This window comes from Schistocerca nitens, chromosome 2, assembly GCF_023898315.1.
Source record: "Schistocerca nitens isolate TAMUIC-IGC-003100 chromosome 2, iqSchNite1.1, whole genome shotgun sequence".
NCBI lineage: Eukaryota > Metazoa > Arthropoda > Insecta > Orthoptera > Acrididae > Schistocerca > Schistocerca nitens.
In genome coordinates, this window is record NC_064615.1 from 519,425,177 (window position 1) to 519,449,883 (window position 24,707).

General features: G+C 40.7%; 1 protein-coding gene across 1 annotated transcript in view; it reads left to right on the forward strand.

Moving 5' to 3' along the window:
* LOC126236500 (MOXD1 homolog 1-like) overlaps nucleotides 1-17,698 on the forward strand; it is a 169,913-nt gene extending 152,215 nt beyond the window's left edge. Inside the window, exons 10-11 of the mRNA XM_049945855.1 lie at nucleotides 1,324-1,687; nucleotides 15,422-17,698. Of these exons, the coding sequence (XP_049801812.1) occupies nucleotides 1,324-1,687; nucleotides 15,422-15,610 (553 nt within the window). The 3' untranslated portion in view covers nucleotides 15,611-17,698. The remainder of the gene's footprint in view (nucleotides 1-1,323; nucleotides 1,688-15,421) is intronic.
* The last annotated feature ends 7,009 nt before the right edge of the window (nucleotides 17,699-24,707 follow it).

The following is a 24,707-nucleotide window of genomic DNA, read 5'->3' on the forward strand; positions in this document are numbered from 1 at the left end:
GAGCCATTTGTACAAGATGTTCAGCGAAGGTGGAACCTCGCGTACTGTCACCACTTCTGGTGGGATTATGTTCCTTATATCTAATAGCTAGAGCTTGACCTGTTTGACCGATATAATATTTCGGACAGTCACCGCAGGTAATTTTGTAAACCCCAGACTGATAAACTTTATCACCAGCAAATTGTAAAGAGTGGATTAGGTTCTTTTTCAAATTATTATTAGTGGAGAAGGCTACTCTAAATCCATATGGATTTAGAGTCCTTTAGGATTTTTTGGATTTAGAGACCTTTGACCTGGTCATCGGATCACTTTCATAACACATTTTATGCCAATCACATGGAAGAAGACGATTTCTCAATTTGCGCATGCGCGTTCCTTTCTGACATTCTCACAGCCTATCTGCTGGCGCCACCTCAGTTTACCTGAGAGCCCGCAGCCCACCGAACATTGGCTGGTGTGAGGAAGCATGCTTCTGATGTTTGAGCTAAGTACAGCTATTGACATGGTACTCACATACTGTTTATTTTACATTTTGTGCAAGTCTTTTGCCCTTTTGGGCGTTCTGTGTTAATGTTGCCTCTTTGGGCAGTTTGTAGTTTTAGTGTGTTCTGAAGAATGCATGGTGATCTGCGCCGAAACCTAGGTCAACATCTGGTTTCTATTTGCAGTCAAGGCAGATTCTTTATAATCATTAAATTATTCACGATTGACGAAGCACTGCAATGTTAAAAGTTCTCATGTATGCTATCTGTCTAATCAATTACTGTATGGGTCACATTGCTCTCCTTTACTGTTTTACTTCCACCACCGTACTGAAAACAGCGGGAATTGGATAAAAATTTTATAGTTGCACTGACAGTTACAGCATACCGTAGTCCCTCTAATTTAGATGAAAGATTTTTAACTATGTTTAAAAATATGTCACTAGTTACCAGAAAGACACCCATTCAGTTGCAGATAGGCCCAATGAAAAGACTGTTACACACTGAGGATTCAGCCAAAGACTTCTTCAGAAAAGAAAGGAAAACACAAATTGACTCAAACAGGCATGCCTCATGCACACATGACCACTGTCTTTGGCCACTCAGAGTGGCCATTGATAGCTATCATGTGTGTGTGAGGTGTGCCTGATTGAATGAGTGTGTGTTTCCCTTTCTTGTCTGACGGAAACTTTGACTGAAAGCTCAGGGTATAATAGTTATTTTTATGCCTGTCTGCAACTCAATGTATCATCTTTATGGGGTGTAGCAGTCTATCCTTTTTGTAATTGTTGACATTCCAACCAGGACTTCCCATTGTTTAAAAACATGTCTATTTTTACAGTGTGTCACAACTCCGAATGAGGGCTTCAACTACAACAACTACCACTACTACAGCACCAACATTCCCCGTCTTGGAATCTGATGTTGAGCTGGATGATGAAGCTAATGCTCAAGCAATATCTGTACTGAAACGTATGCGTGGCTTTACAGAAGAAGGTGTTACAGAGGGTGCAGATGAAGGTACAGGTGGACTTTTTGGAGAGCTCGTTATCCGTGAACCTGAAGAGTTTCGCAATCGGTCACTTGTTGCACATCTTCAGGATTTGCCGTGGTCTGATCCACTTTTAGCCAGTCCTGTTGAGCAGCGGCTGTATGCTGGTAAACACATGGTCTTTTGTCGCACCAGAGAAGATGATCTTGCTATTGTAAGTATTAATGAGATTATGTCCTATTTGAAGTAAATACCATACAAAAATACAGTACCAAAACTGACTCCTTGCATTAAATGTTTAGCCTTTAATTGTAATAACTAACCAAAAATTGGATAGATATGTACCCAGTGGATCCATTTTTGAGGGGAGGATCCTCCATGATGTATAGTCTCTGGAAAGAAACAGCAACTATTACACAGTGTACAGAGAACATAGTGTAGGAATATGGATAGAAAGATGATAAATAAAATGCATTTGTCTATCAAAAGAGCAAAGCATAGGGCCTTCACCACAGCAAAGCATAGAGCCTTCAACAAGTACCATACCAGAATCTTATCAAAATACCTTTAATGAAAACCAAAGCAATTATGTTCATATATAAGGGCTGCTTTTGAAGCATTAAAAATAGTCTCATAAGTGATGGGAGCCACAGGAACCAGAATTGAGTATAGCAAAGCAGAAGCAGAAATCCCCAATTCTGCTTTCAGGTGTTCCATTACAAAGAGCCAGGAGTACTGTCCCGGTTTAATTCTCACGCCCCTGCAGAGATTAGTGCCACAGATTTTAAAGTCAGTGGCATTGAGAAAAAACTAAAATAGCTAATAATGAATTATGAATCATGTCCTGATGGAATCCCTGTCAGGTTATATACACTACAGGGTGATTCAAAAAGAATACCACAACTTTAAAAATGTGTATTTAATGAAAGAAACATCATATAACCTTCTGTTATACATCATTACAAAGAGTATTTAAAAAGGTTTTTTTTCACTCGAAAAAAAGTTCAGAGATGTTCAATATGGCCCCCTCCAGACACACGAGCAATATCAACCCGATACTCCAACTCATTCCACACTCTCTGTAGCATATCAGGCGTAACAGTTTGGATAGCTGCTGTTATTTCTCATTTCAAATCATCAATGGTGGCCGGGAGAGGTGGCCAAAACACCATATCCTTAACATACCCCCATAAGAAAAAATCGCAGGGGGTAAGATCAGGGCTTCTTGGAGGCCAGTGATGAAGTGCTCTGTCACGGGCTGCCTGGCGGCCGATCCATCGCCTCGGGTAGTTGACGTTCAGGTAGTTACGGACAGATAAGTGCCAATGTGGTGGCGCTCCATCCTGCTGAAATATGAATTGTTGTGCTTCTTGTTCGAGCTGAGGAACAGCCAATTCTCTAACATCTCCAGATACTGTAGTCCAGTTACAGTAGCACCTTCGAAGAAAAAGGGACCAAAAACTTTATTGGCTGAAATGGCACAGAAAATGTTCACCTTAGGCGAGTCATGTTCATACTGAGTTGTTTCCCGCGGATTCTCAGTGCCCCATAAACAGACATTGTGACGGTTGACTTTCCCGTTAGTGTGGAAAGTTGCTTCATCACTAAACACAATCTTTGAAATGAGAGATTCATCTGTTTCCATTTGAGCAAGGATAAAATCACAGAAATCGATTCTTTTAATCTTATCAGCTGCAGACAGTGCTTGAACCAATTTCAGACGATAAGGTTTCATAACTAACCTTTTTCGTAGGACTCTCCATACAGTTGATTGTGGAATTTGCAGCTCTCTGCTAGCTCTGCGAGTCGATTTTCCTGGGCTGCGAACAAATGCTTGCTGGATGCGTGCTACATTTTCATCACTCGTTCTCGGCCGTCCAGAACTTTTCCCTTTGCACAAACACCCATGCTCTGTAAACTGTTTATACCAACGTTTAATACACCACCTATCAGGAGGTTTAACACCATACTTCGTTCGAAATGCATGCTGAACAACTGTCGTCGATTCACTTCTGCCGTACTCAATAACACAAAAAGCTTTCTGTTGAGTGGTCGCCATCTTAGCATCAACTGACGCTGATGCCTAGTCAACAGCACCTCAAGCGAACAAATGTACAACTAAATGAAACTTTATAGCTCCCTTAATTCGCCGACAGATAGTGCTTAGCTCTGCCTTTTGTCGTTGCAGAGTTTTAAATTCCTAAAGTTGTGGTATTCTTTTTGAATCACCCTGTATATTCACCTTACTTAGCACCTCACCAAATCAATAATATACCATAGTTCCATCAGATAAAAAACTCCGGCCAGAGATTGAAAAAAGTACAGGTCTTAAGCATCTATAAGAAGGATATCAGAAGTGACCCCAATATCACTGACACACATCTGTTGCAGAATCTCAGGACAAATTCTGAGTTCATATCTAATTAGTCTTGAACAAAATGACCTCTCCCATGCCAACCAGCAAGGATTTCAAAAACATATCTAGTGAAACTCTATTCCTGCGCTTCTTGTGTGACATCCTGAAAGCCATGGGTCAAGCCAGTCAGGAAGATGTAGTATTTTTTGACTTCCATAAGGCATCTGACACAGTACCACAGCAGCACACATTAATTGACGTATGATGATGTGGGAGAATCAAAATAACTTGACTGGAGAGCACATTATCTTGAATGGAGAGTCATGAACAAAAGAGAGGCACGAATGATCACAGATTTGTTTGACCCATAGCAGAGTGTCACAGAGACGCTGGAAAACCTGAATGATCAGATGCTTGAGATTAGGTGTCAGCCGTTCCACAAAAGCCTTGTTACAAAGTTTGAAGAGTCAGTATAATGTGAGGAATCTGGGAATAAACAACAGCCTCTTATTAAATGTCATGAAGGTAAGAATAGACTACAGACCAGATCCAATCTCTTAGGCTACCTGTCTCTCATAGCCATAACATGAAAGCAAATTACAGTAGACCTTTTCAAATATGAGAAATATTTCACAGTAGATACAGAAGATGTGTAATAAATATGTAGTGTAAGAGAAGACTTTGTCTGAATACAACAAAAGAGCAGTAACATACTAACTAGAGCTAAACATTGTGTGTGTGTGTGTAGGGGGGGGGGGGGGGGACGCTTACTTTTTTGGGGGGAAGGAAAGCTGGAGGGAAACATGATGACACATTTGTGGCTTTTGAAGCATTACAAATAGTCTCATAAGTGAAAAGAAAGGGCCGATAGAAAATTTATAATCAGTTTTCGAAATTATGATGTAATTGGATAGATAAAAATTGACTCACCAAGCAATGGCAGGAGAAAAACACACACACACACACACACACACACACACACACACACACACACACACACATATATATAAAAAGAAAGATGATGAGACTTACCAAACAAAAGCGCTGGCAGGTCGATAGACACACAAACAAACACAAATATACACACAAAATTCAAGCTTTCGCAACAAACTGTTGCCTCATCAGGAAAGAGGGGAAGGAGAGGGAAAGACGAAAGGATGTGGGTTTTAAGGGAGAGGATAAGGAGTCATTCCAATCCCGGGAGCGGAAAGACTTACCTTAGGGGGAAAAAGGGACAGGTATACACTCGCACACACACACATATCCATCCACACATACAGACACAAGCAGACATATTTAAAGACCTTCCTTTCCGGAGGTGGGAAACCAGGAGATTGGATAGTTTTTTGAGGTGGAGGGTGGCATGCTGTTCTAATTTACGGTTGGCCTGTAGGAGGATGCTCTGAACAGCCGGTGTGGCTGTGGGAGAGGAAAGATTAAGGACTTTTATTAAGGATAGGAGTTGACGGGTGTGTTCATTGGCTGAGTTGATGTGTAGGTGCAGGATTAGGTGGGTGAGGGCAATGGATTGTTCAGTTTGGAACTGGTATAGGGACTGATGGAAGGAAGGGTTGCAGCCAGAGATGGGAACTTTAAGTGTGAGGCCTTTGGGGGTAATGCCAAATGTGAGACAAGCCTGAGAAAATAGAATATGGGAGCGTAATCTGGCTAGGGCGAAGGCATGTCTGCGGAGGGAATGTAAATAAAACTTAATGGGGTCGTTGTGGGGGTGTTGTGCGGGTGACATGGTACTAGAAGGTCGAAAGTGTAACATGAGGCTGAAATGAAAATGAATATAAAAATATGTGGGGAGAGATAAGGGTGAAGTAGAAAGCAAATGGAGATCTGGTGTGAAAAGAGGCGAAAAGGGGTTGGTTGGAGCTGGGTTATGTTGATCCTGTGGTGAAATGGTGTAGGTAGATAACGATGTGCATAAAAGTTAGGTGGTTGTGTTGCCGCCAAAACACGTTAAAGGGTGGAGAAATTCGGGAAAATTTCGAAAATACTACGTGAGGATGTATTAAAAGTAGTGGTATGGTGGTGGCAGATTATGGAAATGAGGCTAACAATTGTCTGGTGGAGAAATAATGACGTTAAAACCTGTGGGAAGCGGCTAAAAATGATCGGTGATGTGAAAAAACGGAAATCGAGATAAAGCAAAAGTTATTAAAACTAGCCGAAAAGGTTGTTTAATAGCTGAAAGGAAATGTTTGTGAACTCGAAACGGTGGATTTTAGCAGTAGCGGAAGAAAAAATTTTTTTGGTTATGTTTTGGAAGTGGCTGTGCTGGCCGTGCACCAAGGCATGTTTAGCCACAGGGTGATCCTCATTACCAAGAAACACTGTCTGCCTGTGTCCATTCATGTGAATGGACAGTTTGTTGCTGGTCATTCCCACATAGAAAGCTTCACAGTGTAGGCAGGTCAGTTGGTAAATCACGTGGGCACTTTCACACGTGGCTCTGCCATATGCACATCGTTGTCTACCAACCCAAGTTCACCACAGGATCAACATAGCCCAGCTCTAACCAACACTTTTTCGCCTTTTTTCACACCAGATCTCCAGTTGCTTTCTAGTTCACCTTTATCTCTCCCCATATATCTTTATTTTCATTTTCATTTCAGCCTCATGTTACACTTTCCACCTTCTAATACCGTGTCACCCTCACAACACCCCCACAACGACCCCATTAAGTTTTATTTACATTCCCTCTGCAAACATGCCTTCGCCCTAGCCGGATTACACTCCCATATTTTATTTACTCAGGCTTGTCTGACATTACCCCCAAAGGCCTCACACTTAAAGTTCCCATCTCTGGCTGTAATCCTTCTTTCCATCAGTCCCTATACCAGTTCCAAACTGCACAATCCATAGCCCTCACCCACCTAATCCTTCACCTACACATCGACTCAGCCAATGAACACATCCGTCAACTCCTATCCCTAATCAAAGTCCTCAATCTTTCCTCTCCCACATCCACACTGGCTGTTCAGAGCATCCTCCTACAGACCAACCGCAAATTAGAACAGCATGCCACCCTCCACCTTAAAAAACTATCCAATCTCCTGGTTTCCCACCTCCGGAAAGGCAACTCACTCACCCTTCACAATCTTTCCAGCAAACTTCAACCTCCTCTCATTGCACACAAACCTAGTCTCTCCCATCTACTCAATCTCCCACTTCCAGCTCCACTCCCTCCAAAACCTCAAAATTCCAATCAACACAATCTGGAACCACAACATCCTCCAAACCTCTCTCCCAATCCGAAACCTCTGTCCTATCCAAAGGCCTCACCTTCAGCCCCACTCCCAGATTCAACCAAACAGCCCTCTTCAAAGATTTACTGTCCTACACTCGTACTCTCTGCTGGAAATATCACTTTGCCACGAAGAAAAATGATCCTAATCCTACTCCTAATGATCCAACTCCCCAAGACACTATCCATATTGAACCCTGCCTGGAACAAGTTCCGTCCTCCGTCACAGCGGGACCCACCTCCTCTTCCTCAAAATCACCCCCTCCAAACCTTCCAGGAATTTCTGACTTCCAGCCTTGCCTCTCAATCCTTCTTAAAAAACCTTAATCCTACTCCCAACATCACCACTGCTGAAGCCCAAGCCATCCGTGATCTGAAGGCTGACTGTTCCATCATCTTTCTTCCGGCGGACAAGGGTTCCACGACAGTGGTACTTGATTGTCGGGGGTATGTGGCTGAGGGACTGCGTCAGCTTTCAGACAACACCACATACAAAGTTTGCCAAGGTAATCCCATTCCTGATGTCCAGGCGGAGCTTCAAGGAATCCTCAGAACCTTAGGCCCCCTACAAAACCTTTCACCTGACTCCATCAATCTCCTGACCCCACCGACACCCCGCACCCCTACCTTCTTCCTAAAATTCACAAACCCAATCATCCCGGCTGCCCCATTGTAGCTGGTTACCAAGCCCCCACAGAACGTATCTCTGCCTACGTAGATCAACACCTTCAACCCATTACATGCAGTCTCCCATACTTCATCAAAGACACCAACCACTTTCTCGAATGCCTGTAATCCTTACCCAGTCTGTTAGCCCAGGAAACCATCCTTGTAACCATTGATGCCACTTCCTTATACACAAATATTCCGCGCGTCCAGGGCCTTGCTGTGATGGAGCACTTCCTTTCACGCCGATCTCCTGCCACCCTACCGAAAACCTCTTTCCTCATTACCTTAGCCAGCTTCATCCTGACCCACAACTTCTTCACTTTTAAAGGCCACACATACCAACAATTAAAGGGAACAGCCATGGGTACCAGGATGGCCCCCTCGTATGCCAACCTATTCATGGGTCGCTTAGAGGAAGCCTTCTTGGTTACCCAGGCCTGCAAACCCAAAGTTTGGTACAGATTTATTGATGACATCTTCATGATCTGGACACACAGTGAAGAACAACTCCAGAATTTCCTCTCCAACCTCAATTCCTTTGGTTCCATCAGATTCACCTGGTCCTACTCTAAATCCCATGCCACTTTCCTTGACGTTGACCTCCATCTGTCCAATGGCCAGCTTCACACGTCCGTCCACATCAAACCCACCAACAAGCAACAGTACCTCCATTATGACAGCTGCCACCCATTCCACATCAAACGGTCCCTTCCCTACAGCCTAGGTCTTCGTGGCAAACGAATCTGCTCCAGTCCGGAATCACTGAACCATTACACCAACAACCTGAAAACAGCTTTCGCATCCCGCAACTACCCTCCCGACCTGGTACAGAAGCAAATAACCAGAGCCACTTCCTCATCCCTTCAAACCCAGAACCTCCCACAGAAGAACCCCAAAAGTGCCCCTGCCCCAGTTGTGACTGGATACTTTCCGGGACTGGATCAGACTCTGAATGTGGCTCTCCAGCAGGGATACGACTTCCTCAAATCCTGCCCTGAAATGAGATCCATCCTTCATGAAATCCTCCCCACTCCACCAAGAGTGTCTTTCCGCCGTCCACCTAACCTTCGTAACCTCTTAGTTCATCCCTATGAAATCCCCAAACCATCTTCCCTACCCTCTGGCTCCTACCCTTGTAACCGCCCCCGGTGTAAAACCTGTCCCATGCACCCTCCCACCATCACCTACTCCAGTCCTATAACCCGGAAGGTGTACACGATCAAAGGCAGAGCCACGTGTGAAAGCGCCCACGTGATTTACCAACTGACCTGTCTACACTGTGAAGCTTTCTATGTGGGAATGACCAGCAACAAACTGTTCATTTGCATGAATGGACACAGGCAGACAGTGTTTCTTGGTAATGAGGATCACCCTGTGGCTAAACATGCCTTGGTGCACGGCCAGCACATCTTGACACAGTGTTACACCGTCCGGGTTATCTGGATACTTCCCACTAACACCAACCTGTCAGAACTCCGGAGATGGGAACTTGCCCTTCAGTACATCCTCTCTTCTCATTATCCGCCAGGTCTCAACCTCCGCTAATTTTAAGTTGCCGCCGCTCATACCTCACCTGTCTTTCAACATCATCTTTGCCTCTTTACTTCCGCCTCGACTGACATCTCTGCCGTAACTCTTTGCCTTTACAAATGTCAGCTTGTGTCTGTGTATGTGCGGATGGATATGTGTGTGTGTGCGAGTGTATACCTGTCCTTTTCCCCCCCTAAGGTAAGTCTTTCCACTCCCAAGACTGGAATGACTCCTTACCCTCTCCCTTAAAACCCACATCCTTTCGTCAATCCCTCTCCTTCCCTCTTTCCTGATGAAGCAACCGTTGGTTGCGAAAGCTTGAAATTTGTGTGTATGTTTGTGTTTGTTTGTGTGTATCGACCTGTCAGCGCTTTTGTTTGGTAAGTCTCATCATCTTTGAATATGTCTGCTTGTGTTGGTATATGTGTGGATGGATATGTGTGTGTGTGTGTGCGCGCGCGAGTGTATACCCGTCCTTTTTCCCCCTAAGGTAAGTCTTTCCGCTCCCAGGATTGGAATGACTCCTTACCCTCTCCCTTAAAACCCACATCCTTTCGTCTTTCCCTCTCCTTCCCTCTTTCCTGATGAGGCAACAGTTTGTTGCGAAAGCTTGAATTTTGTGTGTATGTTTGTGTTTGTTTGTGTGTCTATCGACCTGCCAGCGCTTTCGTTTGGTAAGTCACATCATCTTTGTTTTTAGATATATTTTTCCCACGTGGAATGTTTCCCTCTCTCTCTCTCTCTCTCTCTCTCTCTCTCTCTCTATATATATATATATATATATATATATATATATATATATATATATGGAAAAAGGCTGGTGAGGTTTAGGAAATAGGAAGATTTCAGAAAAGGCACCCAGAACCACAGGTCAGGGGAGACTTACTGGACTGGATGAGAAGGAAAGACTGATTGTTGGGGACTGCACCAGACATGATTTGAAAACCTGAGAGCTTAAAGGTGAAAGATAGGATAATATGCAAGACAGATAATATTGACATAACGTTGTGCATGAGTCAATAAGAGTGGAAAGCTAAATGCATGGTGTGTGGTAAAGGTGAGGGTAAATAAAGGTATTTATTTTCTGATATGTCTCTTTTTTTCTGCCCCCCCCCCCCTTTCTTTACCACATACTGGTGCACAATTTATGTCAGTAATCTCTGTTTTGTGTATTACCCTATCTTCTACGTTTAAGGTCTCCGGTTTTCAAATCTCATGTGGTGCAGTCCCCAATGATCAGTCTTTCCTTGTCATCCTGTCCAGTAAATCTTCCCTGTCTGTGATTTGGGGTGACTTCTTTGAAATCTTGTGATTTCCTAAACCTCACCAGTCCTTTTCCATCACCCCTCTTCCTTCCATTCACCGCTGCTGTCGGGAGGAGGAGCTTGCAAATTTTAATACTTATATATGTGTTTTCTCGTGACACTGCTTGGTGAGTAGATCTACAAAATATTGAGAAAATATCGGAAGTAATGGCAGAGCCAAGATTAAGATTAAATTCTGTAGATATCTCTACCAAATCAATGAGAACAGATTAACAAACCAAATATTTTTGTATTTTTGGAAAAAGAAATCAATCGTAGCTTGGATAATAGAAATAAATGTTGTTTACAAACATTGTAACTTATTCAAAACTGATAGTCAGTTCAACTCTGATGATGGTGTAGGAGACAAAAGCCAGTTAACCTGATTTAATTAATCATGTAGAACATAGGCGATATAGTGCTTTTCGTTTATTAGTATGCTATTCTGCCAAGAAGTGAGAGAAGAATCAGTTAATATGAACTAAAAAGAAAGAACATATAAGAGCCAGAGAAAGCATAAAGAAACCTTTCTTCAGCAAAAAATGCTCTATTCAGAAGGCTTTCAAGGCAGAAGAAATAATTATTAGAAACAATGTGGCAGAAGAAAAGAAACTGGCAGAAGGTGAAGTAGTAGTGGAAAAATAGCAAACAACAAATAAAGAAGTGAAATTGAAGTTGTTATGTGATCGTAGTTATTGAAAATAAGAATAAGAAAAATGTGGTGGTTTGGGGGGGGGGGGGGGGGGGGGGAGGTCAGTTACAATCTGGATCAGGAGAAAAAATGAAGCAAGTAAAGAGACTAAATTATAGTATGACATCAGGATTAAATTTATGATGTACTATTAATAAGCCACAGACAACAAGTAGGTCAAAGATTAGAGCTAAAAACTGAAAGGAAGTAAAGGGGGAATTATTTTTAAAATGTTACATTTGCATCTGCTGTCGATGACTTCATTTTCATCTTTTATTTGCAATATTTATCTTTTGCTCCTATTTTCAATGTGTAATGTACTTCCAGTTTTAAAATTCTAACCATTCACTATTAGGTCGACTTGTGGCATGAAACTTCTTGTTGGTGCACTGGTATTTAAAGCAAAACTGCTATGGTCCACTACCATTTTCAAATTTTTTATCTGCAGTTGTGAGCCAATTGAGGGTGGCAATTGGAGAGAATTTGCTTGACTTCATTTTTTCATGTACCATATTTACCCGAGTATAAGACAGCCCTAAAATAAGGTGCCCCTCCCATCCACCCCTCTTTTTTTAAGAGGCTCCATGAGAAAAATTTATTTTTAATGTATTATCACTAATCAGAATTACCAACTTTTATGGGTGTAAGGTGTCTGTCTAAAAAGTTAACAATGCATCTATTTTCAACTTACACCATTTATTAATTGGCTCCATTTTGATAATACAAGGAGAAATAAAATAAACAAAAAGAAATGGTTTACATTAATTTTTATTCTCACTGTCTTTATTATTTATTGTCTTCTGTGCTGTCGCTATTTTCAATGATTGTCGTCATCATCCTAACAGGACAGCTGTCTTCCGAATATATTGACATTTCTGAGATTGTGGTTATAGTGGAAGCTGAGAACATAATTTTTTTTCCTGAACATATAACAGTTTTTGTTTCTGTACTAATGTGAGAATGTTAAAATTTCTTTTGCTTCCAAACATATTAGCTGCATAGAACCAGCAGCCCCCACACTGTACTAATGTGAGAATGTTAAAATTTCTTTTGCTTCCAAACATATTAGCTGCATAGAACCAGCAGCCCCCACACCTCTTATCTGTCCCATCATATCTCACAATGAATGCTGACAGTATTGCTGCACAAAATATGTAAGTACAGCACTGGCCCCAATCTAGACTTTTAGTATCTCCTACAAAAATGTATGGTATTATTGAATATTTGTCCAATTCCTAGTACAAATGGATTCTTCACTGCACCCGTGGTAGTTTCAGGCAAGATGGTGCCACTGTTACCACTCTAACTCTTCTGTACTGTTGTGCTTGAATGTTAGTGAAACATGGATGACAATATCTTCCAGGTGCTGGTCATATGTATCAGTGACAACTACCATAATACATAAATAAAATATCACAATCACAATTCAGTCCAATTCTTGAGCTTTTGCTCTTCTTGTAATGTAGTTATGTCTGTTGGTACTAATTCCACAATGGATCTTTCCGTTGTTCAAGTACAAGAAAAATTTGTAAGTTGGTGGAATTTAATGCTATTTCCTCCTGGATTTCACAAAATTGTCAATTTTTAAGCAGAGCATTAGATTGTTGTAGGGGCTACTTCATTGCTTCTTGCATATCCCTTGCACTAGTGCCATGAGTCAATTGTTGTGTGATTGTTCGAGCAAGATCAGTACTGTATCAAGTGCTTCAGTGTATTGGGAAATCTCCTGTCTATTCAAACGAAAGGATTGCTATGACCTAATCTTTGAAATTCGTCAAAATAAATTTGACAGAATCTCAATATCCAAAGTATCATTTGTAAATGTAAGGTAGCCTCTAACAATATTAGAGAAGGAAAGTTCCTACTCACCTTATAGCGGAGACGCTGAGTCACGATAGGCACAACAGAAAGATTCACACAATTATAGCTTTCGGCCATTAAAGCCTTTGTCAACAATAAAAATACACACACACACACACACACACACACACACCTAAAACCACACTTCGAGCAGCAGCACCAGTGCATGATGGGAGTGGCAACTGGATGGGGGTAAGGAGAAGGCTGGGGCAGGGAGGGGGGGGGGGGATAGTATGGTGGAGGTGGCGGACAGTGAAGTGCTGCAGTTTAGGTGGAGGGCAGGAGAGAAGGTGGCTGGGGGGGGGGGTAAGTAGCGGAAAGGAGAGAAATAAAAATAAATTGAAAGACTGGGTGTGGCTGTGAAATGACGGCTGTGTAGTACTGGAATGGAAACAGGGAGGGGGCTGGATGGGTGAGGACAGTGACTAATGAAGGTTGAGGCCAGGAGGGTTATGGGAACATAGGATGTATTACAGGGGAAGGATCCGTATGCCACAGGCTGTGATGCAGTCATTGAAATGAGGGATATCATGTTTGGCAGCATGTTCAGCAACAGAGTGGTGTTCTTGTTTCTTGGCCACAGTTTGTCGGTGGCCATTCATACAGACAGACAGCTTATTGGTTGTCATGTCTACATAGAATGCAGCACAGTGGTTGCAGCTTAGTTTGTAAATAACATGACTGGTTTCACAGGTAGCCCTGCCTTTGAGGGGATAGGTGATGTTAGTGACTGGACTGGAGTAGGTGGTGGTAGGAGGATGTATGGGACAGGTATAAGGGATTGGGAGCAGGGGTTCTGTAAGGATGGATGAGTATGTTGTGTAGGTTTGGTGGATGGCGGAATATCACTGTAAGAGGGGTGGGAAGAGTAGTGGGCTGGACATTTCTCATTTCAGGGCATGACGAGAGGTAATCAAAACCCTGACGGTGAATGTAATTCAGTTGCTCCAGTCCTGGATGGTACCGAGTTACGAGGGGAATGGTCCTCTGTGGCTGGACTGTGGGACTTGGGAGGTGGTGGTAGACTGGAAAGATAAGGCATGGCAGATTTGTTTTTGTACAAGGTTGGGAGGATAATTACAGTCAGCGAAGGCTTCAGTGAGACCTCTCGGTATATTCCGAGAGGGACTGCTCGTCACTGCAGCTGCGATGACCACGGGTGGCTAGGCTGTACGGAAGGGACTTCTTTGCATGGAAGGGGTGGCAGCTGTTGAAGTGGAGGTATGTCTTCAAAGGAGAATTAATTGCCATGACCAATTATATCCTCACCCAGAAATACTTCTCCTTTGAAGGCATTACCTACTAACAAATCCAGGGTACAGCTTCAAGCTCCGGCATGGCACCATCCTATGCCAACCTATTCGTGGGACATCTGGAGGAATCCAGCACTACACAGCAGTCATTTCACCACCACACCCAGTCTTTTAATTTCTTTTTATTTCTCTCCTTTCCCCTACTTACCCCCCCTCCCTCTCCACCCTCTCTCCTGCCCTCCGTCTAAACTGCAGTTCTTCACTGTCCACTACCCCCACCACACTATCCCTCCCCTCCCCGCCCCAGCCTCCTCCTTACCCCCACCCAGTCGCCACTCCCATCATGCACTGGTGCTGCTGCTCGCAATGTGGTTTCAGTTGCCTGAGACTGCAGACGGGTGTGCAAGTTGCATTTGCCTGAGTGTTTGTGTGCATGTGCGTATGTTTGTCTATTGTTGACAAAGGCCTCAATGGCCGAAAGCTATAATTGTGCGAATCTTTTTGTTGTGCCTATCGTGACTCAGCATCTCTGCTATATGGTGAGGAGCAACTTTCCTTCTCTAATAAGGTAACCTCTGTATTAATCTAATAAACAATGTAAAAACATTGGCCTCACCAACAGTAGTTTAGTCCACGAGTATAAATCAGCCCGTATTTTTCAAATGGGAAAAAACTTCATCTTACAATCAGGTAAATACAGTACTTTCATTACCTCATCGCTTTTCTGTCTATTATTTCCTTCAACAAAAGAATTATGCTTAAAATTCCAAAATCCTGAAATGTATCATCTGTTTTTCCTCAGTTTTTGGCTCTTTGCCTGCTTCTGATTGCTCGCCATCCAGCAATCAGCATACAGACCCTCCTCTCCTGTTGTTCTTGTTTTCTTAGAACATAGAAGATATTTGTTATTAAATAATGATAAATTAAAGTTTGTTTGTTTATTTTTTTATACTTAGTACCTTCATTTTGCAAGTATTGTTATGTATTAAATAACTGCTATCTGAATTATAACTTCAATTTTTTTGACAGCCAGCTGATGTGTTCTCTTTTCCTAACCTGACGGATCTTCCATCTGCATCTGCGAGGTCGCTTACACTATGTCATGGGAGTACCAGACATCCCTTGCAGTCAGAGCAACCTAGAGGAATTGCTGCGCAACATATCCCATTGTCTATAATGATGCTGTTGCTTTTTATTTGTGCTCTACACACAACATGAGGTATCCATTAAAAAAAAAAAAAATCTTAAAGCTATGCACCAAAGCTAATTGATGACAAATATTGTATAGTCACACTTTATTTCTCTTCATGCAAAATGTATTCCTATGGGATGCTGTGTTCCTGTGTTTGATATGCAATTATTTGCAGAAACAGTTTTGTACTTTTGAGTTGTTTTTAAAGTGAAACATAAGTATGTTCCTTGATGTCTGTGGTTTCATGAAGAAGACTGGATGTAACCAAAAGTGAAGAACTCTGACCAAATTGCTGTTTGGGTACAGATCAAATAAAGAATCATGTAATTAAAGTGGCAGTGTCACTATATAGTCACATATATCATACCACAAGCTTGGCATTTGAATTACTTTTTTATGTATTTTTACAAAAACAGTGGATTTATATATGTAAATTTGTTTGTGAAACACTGAAGACACTCAAGATGAGATTATCTTTGTGTGATTCAGCATTGCTAGAGAGAAATAATCTCGGAAGAACCAGTTACACTAAAATAATGTTAAAGAATGTGATTGAGATGGGATGAAAAGCCATCTGCCTTATGGGTGTGAAACATGAGTTCCTAAAATGCACCAAAGCTAAGTTGCATTAAAGGAATTAAAAAGTTGATTCTAAGCCCATGGAACATTAGCATTTGGTTGTCATTACATGTCTCAGAAAGGAATAAGTTGAATTTAATTATGTTCTGAAAATATGAAAGTCAAGGCAAAGAAAAATTCTGTAAAACTGTATTATCAGTTGTTTCATAGCTTAGAATGTATAGCTTGTCTATTTTCAGTTGATTTCATTCTGGTACAAAATTGGAATATCATAGTCAGAAAGTAAGGTAAAGAGTACATATAGTTTAAATGTAGTAGACCACCAAAACCAAGAAAAAAGTTTGAATTTCTTCTTAAGAATTTGAGGGTGAAGAGCTTCCATTTTTACTGAGGAGGGTGCAAATATTAGGATGGCTCCTTTGTAGAGGACACAGGTGATTTCATCTCCATCCTTGTTGAACATCGAGACATCATCACTGGCAAGACACTGAACTCTTCTGTCTTTTTAGAAAAGAGACAAAGCCCAGTGTGTGTAAAACATTATAAATGGAATTTAAAGCCATGAAGCTCCTCAAGTTTTTTGCTTGAGGTCTTGTGAAACTTATATTTCCTGTGTGCTTTTCTTTATCTTTTCCTCCCTTTTATGGGTCATGGTTATTTTGCATTCCCGTCTTGCAAGCCCCTACCATATAGCTCTTAGAAGTTAAGGGCAGTATTGACTTTTTTCTGATCATTTGTTATTTGTACCACCTTCTAAAGCTTTTTGTTTTATCCTTAGTTTATCTTTAACTCCTGAGAAATGAACTGTTGGTTCCCAAATTTCGAGATTCATTATACTGAGTTTTTATCTGTTACTTCAAAGAGTTATGTTGGAGAGAATGTTAAGTTTATATTGCCCTTGTCCTCATATATTTATATTATACTGACTTGGGTACATATAATCCATACCTCCTCTTTTTGTTCATAATTTAGAAAATATGAAGTTATGTTGTCTGCATTAACAACAAACAATTTCTGCCAGGACAACTGTTACAACTAGTTTGATGGATGGATGGATGGGTGGCTAGTTTGAAGCAATGTTAAAACTAATTATATACTACCAGAGAAATATAATTTTGTATTAATGAAATTCTTGTGCTGTTATGCTAAGCAGTGTTAACTACAAAACATGTTCTCACCTGTGGTGATACTACAGAAGAAAAAGAAAAGTAGTTTTCTGTTGTACAGAAGCCAAGTAGTACACTGTACTGTATATTATTAGGACTGTCTATTAATTTTTCAAATATGACTGTAATGGAACGTATTTTGGATTTCAATGCAAGGCTGTCCTCTAGCCAGTTTGTCATTGAGGAATAACTGTGATAAAACCTATTTGGAATGAATACCTCTGTAGTTATACTTTGTAAATAGAAAAAAAAATATTTATATTATATACATTTCCACAGCTTTGAGAAAATAAACTTTTAAAAAAATTATTATTTGTGTGTAAATGTTTTGTAATATTACTTTATATGTAATAAATATTTTTAACTATTCGAGAGTACTGTTTTTCAGTAACATTACAAGCATTCTGAACATGTACACATTTTACACATTTCACTGTTGCAGGCTGCAATCCTCTCTGAGATGTAGTTGTGAAATAATGTCATTTTCAAACATAAAGTGTTTTGATTACACTACTACAAGTTGTTAGGTGACACAAAATTTTTGTTTTTATATGTTGCATGCTTTCAGTTCTTAGCCACTTTTGGAGGTAGTAATAAACTGGAATTAAGATCATAATATAATTTACACAACATACAGCCTAGGAAAAGTATGTGCCTGTGTATCACAGTCTTTCACCGAGTACCCAAAACTAAGCCATTAGAAACAACATTGATTCTTACTGTGCCTACATTCACTATTTTTTATTAGCAAGATATTTTCAGATTTATCACTGTAAAAAGTAAATGTAGAAAATAGCAGCTTTGGAAACAATGTTCAGTATATGAAAGCTGATTCCACTGGAACTTTTAAGTACAATGCAAGATGGCATAAGAACACTTCTAAATGTGTATTCTGATATGAGTTCATTGACAAGAAAATTTATTGAATATTCATCAAGTAAACTGCATTTATTTTGCTTTGGTTGGTGTCCAGTATTCATGCAAGAATTCATGAATGAATGTAGTTGTGAATGCATTCTGAAAACGTACACATTTTACACATTTCACTGTTGCAGGCTGCAATCCTCTCTGAGATGTAGTTGTGAAATAATGTCATTTTCAAACATAAAGTATGTATGCTCACAATTGAATGAGTAAAGATAACCATTAATAAAGATGCATAAATTAATAGAAAGGCAACCACTCATTCACAGTGGACTGTTTGTGTGGTGCTTGGAAGCATGCAACAAAAAACAATATTCACACTAGCATTTGAGCTCTTTCTCTAACAGAAGTACAAACATTCACACACCCAAACACACATTTCCTTGGCTGCAGTGCATTTCACCATTGATGAACTGTAACAGTTGGTAATACCCGAGAAAGTTGGCAGCAATTATAGGCTCCATGACATCGTCTACAGTAATGTTTCAGATGAAGGCATGCTACAGCTCCAAGCCCAGCTCAATACATTGTGTATCATAAGTAGCTATTGATGAGTTGTTAGTGGTAGAAAGGCAGAGCAAATTTGGTGGCTGGCAGTTAAACAGGAAACTTGTTGGGAAAATGACAAATGTGAGCCTGTGTCCAAAAGGAATTTCTGTCTGGTCTTCCAGTCACTAATATAGAGACGCTATTAGAGATTGTTTGGCAGTCAGACGTGCCTATGTCTGACTGCTGCTTCTGATTGGGTAGCTGCAAGGTGAGCTGCACTTATGCATTTGATCATCAAACTTCCGGTGAAACCAGCACATGGTAGATGACTGCTCTGTGCCACTTAGAAGTGATGGAACCACTGTGGAATGACTGCAGGATTTTCTGCAGTAATGACCTGTATCCTTGTTGTAACTGCAATGAGCCAGCAATTCACATGCTTGACTAGCCAGAGGATCCACTTCACCTGCGTCACTGCTGGTGGCACACTGTTGGATGGCTCCACTACATTGGTGGCATTATTGCATCCTGAATCCTGTCAGCCAGATCTGTGACAGTGTCCAAGAGCAGTTCTTTCTGAGATGCTGTTATGGCTTTAACCTGAGCTGAAAGACGGCTACTCCAGAGCATGCAGTGTTGTGTGTCGGGCACAGATCCCACATCAGCCATACTACGCAGGTGCCCAAGGTATTGTGGGGGCTTCGTGTCTCTGATGCTTTCTTATGTTAACACTTGACATATATGCTCCTCTTGTGATAGAGATATTTGGCAAATCAACTCTGTCTTCAGTGTATGGTATGGTATGAATCTTAAACAAGAGATGATGTGATTGTGTCTTAAACTTCAGTCTCATAGTGATGGTCGACCTGATTTACTGCTAGAGTAAACTTTATAGAAACTGATTATTCCTGTGTAATGGAAAATGCCTTTAAATTGCACATACCGAAGTGCCAGACTGTGAGGCCAGAATGGTAGTACTCACATGACAAGTTGTGACACTGTCAGACCTTCCGTGTCCATAGGCTCTTGCATTTTCATAGTTTGAAAATTCTGTGGTCAGTCGCAACAGTTAGTACTTCTTTTTATAGCATCTGTAGGTTTGTCTCATTAGGGCCACAAAAGTGCAAAGTGGCTATGGCAATATCCCCTGTGCTGGCATCTTGCAACTTCTGTGGCACACTGTACAGCTGTGCACGCAGATCCTGGGTGTGGACTCTGCAGGTCACTATAGACATAAATGTTAATTGTGGCATTGTACCACAAAATTTATGTGCTGTAAAAATCCATGTAGCAATGCTTAATATGGAAAATTTTATCCATTAAAAAACTTCCATCTCTAGGGGCCCTATTGAGAGTTTTTATTGAAAATTCTTTCTCTACTACTACTAATATAGGTAAATGACTTGGGAGACCATCTGAGGAGCCATCTTCAATTGTTTCCAGATGATGACATCATTTAAGTCATCAGAAGATCACACCCTGTTGCAAAATGATTTAGACAAAATATTTTCATGGTGAGAAAAGTGGCAACTGACCCTAAATAATGGAAAATGTGAGGTCATCCATGTGAATACTAAAAGGAGTACATTGAATTCTGATTGCATGGTAAATCACACAAATTTAAAGACTGTCAATTACAACTCAAATTGGATAACAGTTAAAACAACTCGAATTGGAACAATCACGTAGATAATGTTGTGGGGATGGCAAGTGAAAGACTGTGTTTTATTGGTTGAACACTTAGAAGGTGCAACAAATCCACTAAACTGCCTACACAATGCTTGTCTGTCCTCTGTTAGAGTATAGCTGTGCCATACGGGATCCTTATGAGATAGGATCGACTGAGGATATTGAGAAAATTCAAAGAAGGCCTTCTTGTTTTATGTTATCACAAAATAGGCGATAGAGTGTTATGGATATGATATGTGAGGCGGATTTGCAATAATTAAAACAATGGAATTCTTTATTGTGGCGAGATATTTTCACAAAATTTCAATCTCCAACTTTCTCTCACGAATGAAAAAATATTTTGTTAACACTCACCTACGTAGGGAGAATTGATCATCATCATAAAATAAGAGAAATTAGAGTTCACAGGGAAAGATTTCAGTGTTTGTTTTCCTGTGCACTATTCAATAGTGGAAATGGTGTGAAAGTGGTTCAATAAACTCTCTGCCAGGCACTTAAGTGTGAATTGCAGATTAGTCATGTAGATGTTGATGTAACGATCAGGTTCTTTGTGGGCATTCAGGTCTCAGTAATTGCCACACAGTCTGTACATTCCATCTTTCTTAGGAACTAAATGTATGGGTAAAGTTCTGGACTGTCTGATGGCCTGACTACGCCTGCGTGCAGCGATTTGTCGATAGTGGTTTTAGTCACATGTAGTCTGCCTGGTGCTAGCCTGTGTGCTTTATGATAGACTGGTGGGCCTGGCATGGTATTAATTTTGTGCACTGTGTTGTGTTTATGCCTTTCTATTTATATGACATACACATTGTGTGGGAAACATAGGATGTACACATGGTGGTTGCCTGTACTCTATTAGAAAAGTTAACTGGAGTGACCTGCATTTTTGGTTAGGCTTGCAGTGCAGCAAGCACTTACTATCCTTAGGTGCAGTATGTCGATAGCTTGGCAGGTGCTGTTTTGTTTGTGCCAGAAATTTGCAGATGGTGGTGCTGTTCCCACTTTAAATGCTTTAGATAAGATTGCTTAGCATCCAGTACCCTTATTTACAAACATTCTGGAGCTGGCAACTTGAAATTTGTGTTGTTTAGCCTGAGTCCTTCCTTTTGTCTTCTCTAAATCTTTGTCGCTGCTTGTTGTTCGGACTCTGAAGCCCAGTGGTCATTAAGCAGTAGTCTAGGCAGATATAATATGTAAGGCTTGAAAGGGGTTGTACTGGAATAGTCCCCTTCAATGTTGGATTGGAATGTGCTGGCAGGCTGCCAGTAATACTGAGTACTGACTCTCCACTGCTGGTTTGCCTGAGGATCCCTAGTGTTAGGTCAAACCAAGGTCCACAGTGTACATGAAGATTGCAAATAGCCTGAAATGAGTGTTGTTTGCAGTGTGCAGTTAGATGACAGATATTGTATGTTCCATTTGTGGTGATTCCCCAGGCAGATAGTCACTTCAGAGCCAGTGTCTATAAGTCTATAAGGACATATTGATCTGTTGCACTGTCTAACACATACAGTCTACCACTATCGCTTGTAGATGGGACAAACCTCATTTGGCCCATTTGCTTGAGCTGTAGGTGGCTTTTTTGTTGGTTGCTATCAGAACGGTTATTGTGGATCATATCTTGCATTTGGGTGGTTGCATAGCATGGAGTAGTTGCATGTCTGATAGCTGAAACATGAGTGAAACCAACACAGCTGCAGTCATGCACCTTCACTGTCGTGAGGTATGTTATTGTTGGCCGTAGGTGAGTAAAGTGTGGCTGGCTGAAGGTTACCACTCCCGGGGCACTTGCTCATGATGTCACACTGGTAAATGTATGTAATCACTCAAGCCTCGATGTCTTGTTTTGGCTGCAGCTGGCATGTCATGTCACAAATTTACTGGTGGCATTCATTATTGTACGTAATATCCAAGCATTGGCATTGCTGTGGGATTGTGGAAAGTCTGCTATCCAGAAATAATTTGTTTTGTTTCTTATCATATGTAGGCAAAATTATCAATGACTTGTGTCTGAGGTGGTAATTTAATTAACCAGAGCACCCAGAGCATGCTGTCTGGTGCAACAGTTGGGTTGACTGATTCACAGAGATGTCTCCACAGCTGAGATCTGTGTCCTGCTGCCCAATCTTTACTCATAAAATTACTTGTCGAAGCTGTTGCTCTAGTGTCTTGGCGAGTTGGTGGAACAATGCTGCCTTTACAATACTGTGAGCATAGTTCCCTATGTTGCTTAGTAGGCTCACAAATTTGGAAGTATTATTGATGATTCCATAACTGTATAGTATGAATTCAGTGATCAGGAATTGTGTTGCAATGCATTCCGCCTGGAAGTTCGGTAGTTTAGGTTGAGAACCCAATTGTATATGTGCTCCACATAGGTCCTAGTGTATTGAAATGTTCAGTCCAAGGTCAACAGCTTATGAGATCCCGTGGACTGTGCAGAGTGTGGGAGGAAAACTGAAAGTCTTTTGGCATGGTTCAGTTGTCCGGGACCCAGATTGAGTTATGAATGGATTCATCTGGTTCATTCTCAGACATGGATGGGCTGGTAAAATCACACAACATATTATTGTGCACACTTGAATTAATTGCCTGAATACTGTCTTGTGGATGTGAGGCGAGATTTGCCTCTCATCATCAAAATCGTTGAGGAGGTCAAAATATGTTGAACCATGTTCACGCACATGTTCACCATTGTTGTTGTTGACAGTAAGATGTGATAGTAAGCCACTTCCATGTTTCACACCAATCATAGTGTGATCAGGGTGGAAGAGAATATTATGCAGGTCACTCTCAAAGTCACCATTGTGTACAATTTGTTCAAAAAGATGGCAATCATGGAACGATCCATTGTTAAAGCTACTATTATATCAAATAATACATGTCATGTCGAAATAGATGCTGCTGCTCATTGCAGGGTCACCACTGCAGGAATTCCGGTGTAGCAGGCTTGTGGAATGAAGCTAGATGGTAGTGGGTGACATTGACACAAAGATATCCCCCCTGTGGGAAGGCTGAACTAATATCACTGCCAAAGGAGTTTATTTATGTGATATTTTGCATCACCAATTGTGGGATTCCCACAGCCTCAATCTGTGGCTGTACAGTAATTTACTAATGCAAAATGTAGTTTACAGTATAGATGTTCTTGGCACAAGTTTGATACTATAATGTGAAATCTGTATCTATAAAAGGCAATGTCCTGACTGACCGACTCATCATCGCCCAGCCCGTATCATTCAGGATAGAAACTTGAAATACGGAGAGCGTGTTGATCTTATACTGCAAGCATAATTAAGAAGGGATTTTTTGGCTCTGAGGGGTCAAACAGCGTGTGAAAGGATTTTTCGAAACTATATCACTATTAAGGCAGTTTTGAAGCTAGACCTATGAAAATAGATATTTTGTTTCTCGGTCAGAAAAAAGAAATCATGCTTCAGCATTTTTGGAAATTTACCCCCTAAGGGTGTGAAATAAGGGATGAAAATTTTTGAGAAAATTTATACAGTGAAAATTTAAAGCTAAATCTATGAAAACTGGTATTACACTTTTCTGTTAGATACAAAGAAATGTGTGTTAGGGGAAGAAAGTTTCTGTGGAAATATCACTACAAGAACACAAAAGGGATGATTAACAGAAACCTCCAGCTACCAGAAGTACATTTGGAAAAGACCATGCTTCTACGGCCTTAATTAGTGTTAAAATTTTAGAAAGTGTTGCAATTTGTGAAGAATATAAAAATTCAATTAAAGAAAAAAGATCTGCAGATCATACAGTCTATGTGAGTGAAGCATTGGGCACTAAGCTAGTAATGAATAATTGCAGTCAGAAACTTCTATTATTTATTTTCTCATTATTATATAGATAACTACCTAGAATTTTTCAATTTGAACTAAGAAAATAGCTCCGTTGTACAAGAAAGATCATAAATACTTGCTTACTTATGATTTGCTGCTGCCATTTGTGAGGACAGTGTAACTATAATTTGTGGCACAAGTTCCTGTTTAGAAGGCTAGTGAGGCACTCTTCACTCTTGTTCTAAATGTCAAATTATAAAATCTGATAAAGTAGCCTAGTTTACTCTGAGCTGCAATTAAACTGGAAGTTAAATTAATTCTGGCATCACTCTATTTGTGAAAATATCAAGCCAATGTCAAAAATGAAACTTGGTTTAGGGTATGAAAAGTGATAAGTTCCAAAATCATTGTTAGGATGCCAATAATGTGAATATGAAACCTCATTGTTGTAAATACTGTATGAAAGTGAACCTATAAAA